This window comes from Cydia pomonella, chromosome 14, assembly GCF_033807575.1.
Source record: "Cydia pomonella isolate Wapato2018A chromosome 14, ilCydPomo1, whole genome shotgun sequence".
NCBI classification, from domain to species: Eukaryota; Metazoa; Arthropoda; class Insecta; order Lepidoptera; family Tortricidae; genus Cydia; species Cydia pomonella.
Window position 1 is genome coordinate 20,182,984 of NC_084716.1, and position 5,137 is coordinate 20,188,120.

A 5,137-nucleotide genomic window follows, 5' to 3' on the forward strand; every position below is an offset into this window, starting at 1 on the left:
TAACACTTCTTTATTAATAGTGCTTTTAGGATTCCGTACCTAAAGAGTATCTACGGGTTTCCATTGCTACGACTCCGCTGTCTGTCTGTTACAGTGGCTCTTCTATCTTTTGAACTGTAACAGCTACAGGCACTTGATTTTTTTAAAGGAGTATGTTACTATGGCCATTATAACAATAAATATTAAAATTATCTGTTACTAAGTTATTGCGGTTCCATATACATAAATTGCCCGAAACTGACTGCTATTATATTTTGAAGGTCTACCGAGTTATGACCATCTACGGCATATTTAAAGTAGAGAGTTGTAACTTGTAACTTTTTGAATCCGTAAGTAATATGTATATTTGGTCTTAAAAGTATTCGGTATATTTGACTAGGTTTCCTGTTTGCCGCGGTGTACTGTTGTAATTACAATTATATAAAATCTATTTTGTACCAACCGTAGAAAGGTAGCCTGTTTATCGGTATTCTACAGGATACATTTCGGGGAGTGTGCGATGGGATTACATAATCTAATCCCCCATCTCCGTTCTGCCACCGTGGGACTAGACGCGGACTTGCGTTTCACCCTTACGTCGTTACTCTGTCGCTGATTCGCACTAAACGCTACGCATCCAGCTTTATCATGCGAACGGCTAAGGAGTGGAATTCACGTCCAAGATCTCTTCCCTTACCCCCGGATCATTCGGATCAACAGGAATGAGAAAGGACTTGGCACACTGGGAGGTTTCCTGTCCGTAGCACCCCACGGTCTTTCCACCGCGATACAACCGGCTGACGGTCTTTTCACCGCGATACAAACGGCTGACGATTGTTTTTATTTACAATAGCATCTAAACTCCCACCTGACAAAGTTTAAAACGGGAGGCGATGACCGACGACTGAAAAAAAAATTTTTTTTTTACATTTTTATGTAACCGGCTGACGGTATTTCCACCGCGACACAACCGGCTGAAGATTGTTTTAATGCACAATAGTATCCAAACTACCACCTGACAAAGTTTCAACCGGGAGAATGACTGAAAAAAAAATTTTTTTTACAAGTTCATGTGACGGGCTGACGGTCTTTCCACCGCGATACAACCGGCTGACGATTTTTTTAATTTGCAGGTTTGCGCGTTGTTCTACGGAGGTGAAAATAACCCTGTGCAAAACGTATTGTCAAACCCTATATACGTGCAACCTGTGGAGTGACTGCACCAAAAAAGCCTACAGAGCATGGCACGTCCAGTACAATAACGCCTTCAGGGAGTTGTTGGGGCTGTAGCGCGTCGGGAATGATCGCCGCCTCAATACCTTAACACTGGCTAAATTGTCCCACTGGACTGAAATGAACTGAATTTATAAATGACTTACGTCAGGTCTTTCAAATCCAAACGATGGTGTATCTCAGTACCTGTTATGTTAGGTAATAGTTTATCCCCGCTTTTAATATAGCAATTTTACATTTCGCTCGGCATTGTAACTGAATGGTTAGCCAATAATTAACTTGGCACTTAATAATATTCGCCATCATTAAAATGTTATCAATAGATTGCACGGGTAGGTATTTGTGCACGTTGTAAACGCTATGCAATGCAAGCGCGCATGTTCCGGATGAACGACAATAGATCAAAACAAATACAAAATACGTGTGAACGCCGAGGAATCCGTATATACATGTCAAAACTTATCGTCTGTGATCAATGTTCACCCAGCCGCAAAACGGCACAAGCACTTGAGAATGGAGTAGTAATTGCTAAGAAATCAACATTATAAACAAAGACATATGATCACCTCGGTGTTATCTGGTCACAATAGTTTTTCCTTTTTTGGCCCAGAACCCTATAAATAGATAAAATCGACAGGTTACAAGAGAGCACTGTTATTTGTCTTGTCACGTGTATTCGTTCAAATATATTTACATTCGATCACGTTGTAGCTTCATTCGCGTTTTGTGTGCAGAATGCTCTGTCGTCTTGCAATATGCGGCGTAATTTTCTGTGTTCTTTCAATACCCGGGATATTAGGTCAACTTATATTAGTGAGTATAAAAATTACGATCAAATTTAAAGCTTAACTGTACACCAAGTATTGTGGCTATTTAACACCTAAAACTTAGCAACCTTAAAATTTGGTCTCTTTCTAACAAATAAAATGCCAAAATGACAGAAAAGTACAAGCGATTATTAAGGACTTGTTGAAGTTGAAGGACGTTTATGAATAACGTAATTAGACACTTGGCAATAAAGAATAGCTCAACATCATCATACGAGTAGTCCTAGAACCTTATAAGCATAGCAAATAATTATAATGAAATTATTCGTCACAAGAGAGGATCCTAAATTATTTTGATGCCGATATTTTTGACCTAGAGTAAATCAGAAAAATTGATGGTGTATTTGGTTTGCAGGGCACGGGCAGATGGTCGGTACAGAACGTCCAGGATTGCGAGAATGATGAGAAGTATCCGGCGACGATGCATGTGCGACGATTCAAACTGAATCGCACACACGACGCTTTCAACGTCGATACTTATTTTGGCGTGGACGTCGATGAATCTTTTGGCGTTAGTAGTATTTCACCTTCACCCTCTCTAATCATTATACAAAAGAAGTGATGAGTTATTCGGCAAAGAGTACACACACACACACATAACATAGACATACACACATACATATAGACATAGATGGCACACTTAAGCTAGCCCTGGAGTCTATATAATATACGGGATGTAACAACAATAGTGGGGATCCGTTCAAGGGTATATTCGGTATCGTGTTCTGATTAGGTAAAAGAATAAAATGTCATTAAAAAATTTTTTTTTATGGAGCACGTCGTAAAATGAAGAAATTTTTCGCGTTTAAACGGATCCCTACTATTTTTGTTACATCCTGTATATCTGAATGTGACACAGTGGGCCCAGGCTGGTCTTCTGGTACGTCACTGTGGTCTTGGGGTTCGTCGGTGTCGTGAAGTAGGCGTGGTGGCTTTTCTTGCCTCGGTACATCGGACTTTGGGACTAGTCACTCGAATATTGTCTGAAAATGGTGGCAATTGCTCGATGCCGCCGAGGCATTTGTCAAGTGGTCTTCTATTTGTCATGCTACTCAAAGAACTTGGGACGACATCCTATGGAAGAAGGTGGTTGCAGATCTGCTAAGCTAGGCAGTCTGCTCAGATTTAAGATCTCAGATCAAGGTTGCATCTAGGTGCGAGTCAGGAGCATGGCTTCATGCTTTACCTTCCCCCAGTTAGGCACGCTGCTAGTTAACGACTCCTTTGTCGCGGCTGCCTTACGATTGGGTTCAAAGGTTTGCGAGGTGCATAGATGTATATATGGAGCTATGGTTCAGGAGGATAGTCACCATGGCCTTAGTTGGCCTTAGTAGTTGGAAAATAATTTGTGAGTAGACAACAAGCCTCAAAGCCGTCACGAGTAAAGAAAATATTATGAGTATAAATGTCATAGTAAACAAAAGATGAAGATTTAAAACAGAAGTATATTTTTAGTTCATGTATGAATCTGTTTGCTTTGCACGTCGTCGTTTCGATTCTTGAAAGTTTATGATAGAAGTCCTATGATAAGTGACTCAAAGAAAACTTTTGTATATTTTCCAGATTCGCATAGTAATTTACAAGAAGGTAGACGGAGGATTCAAGCTTTACATGACTCTGGCCGATAATAACTTGCCACGTTTCGTAAAAGCACACTCAGAAAAAAATATAAAATATGGGCTCGAGTTAGCTGGGCTTGACCCGCCAGACTTCCCTGTTCCTAAAGTAAGTTATGTGAATATTCGTCTAGTCCATATGCGATTCCAAACTAAAAAATGTCACGTAAAGAAAACCTGATCATAAGTTAAATAAAATTGATACCTAGTGTTGTTTTCACTTTACATAATACCTCACAGTGCCCATTACTGATACTACTGTATCAGTATCAGTGATCATTGATCATAAATTAAGATCGTTTTTGTTTGCAGGGTGAATTACACATAAAGAACTTCGTTATTAATATGGATGAACTGGCTCAAGAAGGCATGTACGGCGAATTCATGGGATACGGTTACATAATAAAAGATCTGCGAGATGTCGCTTGCATGAAGGTTTACTACAAATACGAGCCGGCCGACGATAAAGAGCCATTAGTAGGTCGGTGGTACAAAAAAAATTAGTCTTAACATATTGGGCAAGATGACAATCCTACATTACAAACGCTAAACGAATCGGAATAATGTATCGGGATGACAGATGCACCGTTACGTGACCTTGACTCGTTCCATAGATTATTTATTGAAGTTTCGCTTGGCTAGTAATCTAATGTTATTGGTTTCAATGCACGTATATATCATAGTGCCATTGTCTTTATTTATACTAGGTTTGAAAACAACTTAGGCCCAAAATGCTGAAATATCTTTTTTTTAAGTAAAGTAGTAAGTTTAGTTTAACTTAAGTTAATGTAATTTAGTAATTAAGTAAATTTAAGGTAGTCTTATGTAGTACAAATTTTATGTATTATAAGGGCCCATTTGCATGCTAACAAAACGGCTAGGACATGTAACTTTTATAACACTTTATGTAAATCCTTTTTATGTGCAAATAAATGATTATGATTAATAGCCAAATGTCATTTTGACTTTTATTTATATCGTCCAAAATAACCAATTTTCATAAGTATGTGTTTTTTAAATATATTAAGCTTAACTACGTCTAAATGCAATTGTTAAACTTTTTAGCATTAATTAGTATTTTTTAACAGTCTGCTGGAACTATACAAAGGACCATGGGCAGAAATGTCCCCAGCCACCAACAGAAACAAAACATGTCTCATTCAATAGATCTTGGCAATCTGATGATTTGTTACTATGACGAGGTTCGCCCTATGTATGGGGTTTTCTTGGAAAACTGTATTTTGTTTTTATATATTTTTCGCTCATTTCATTGAACGTTGCAGAAGGTTATAGCAATAATGTTCCTACTATACATACATATATTTAAGCCAGACATCTTCGATTTTCCATAACAGTGCGAGATAAAAAAAAACCCACCAAATGAAAAAAAAAAACCGCCAAATGCAAATGAATGTCAAACCTTTATTCTAAATAGTACCCGAACGACATCTATTTCTGAATTTTTCTTATCAGAGTATCATT

At 38.2% G+C, this 5,137-nt stretch overlaps 1 protein-coding gene across 1 annotated transcript; it reads left to right on the top strand.

Annotated features, from left to right (window-relative positions):
- Positions 1–1,442: 1,442 nt before the first annotated feature.
- Positions 1,443–4,614, top strand: LOC133525164 (uncharacterized). Its single transcript, XM_061861423.1, has 4 exons — positions 1,443–2,025; positions 2,395–2,550; positions 3,603–3,764; positions 3,968–4,614. Exons 1-4 carry the CDS (start codon positions 1,948–1,950, stop codon positions 4,157–4,159), a joined length of 588 nt encoding a protein of 195 aa, XP_061717407.1. The 5' UTR covers positions 1,443–1,947; the 3' UTR covers positions 4,160–4,614.
- The last annotated feature ends 523 nt before the right edge of the window (positions 4,615–5,137 follow it).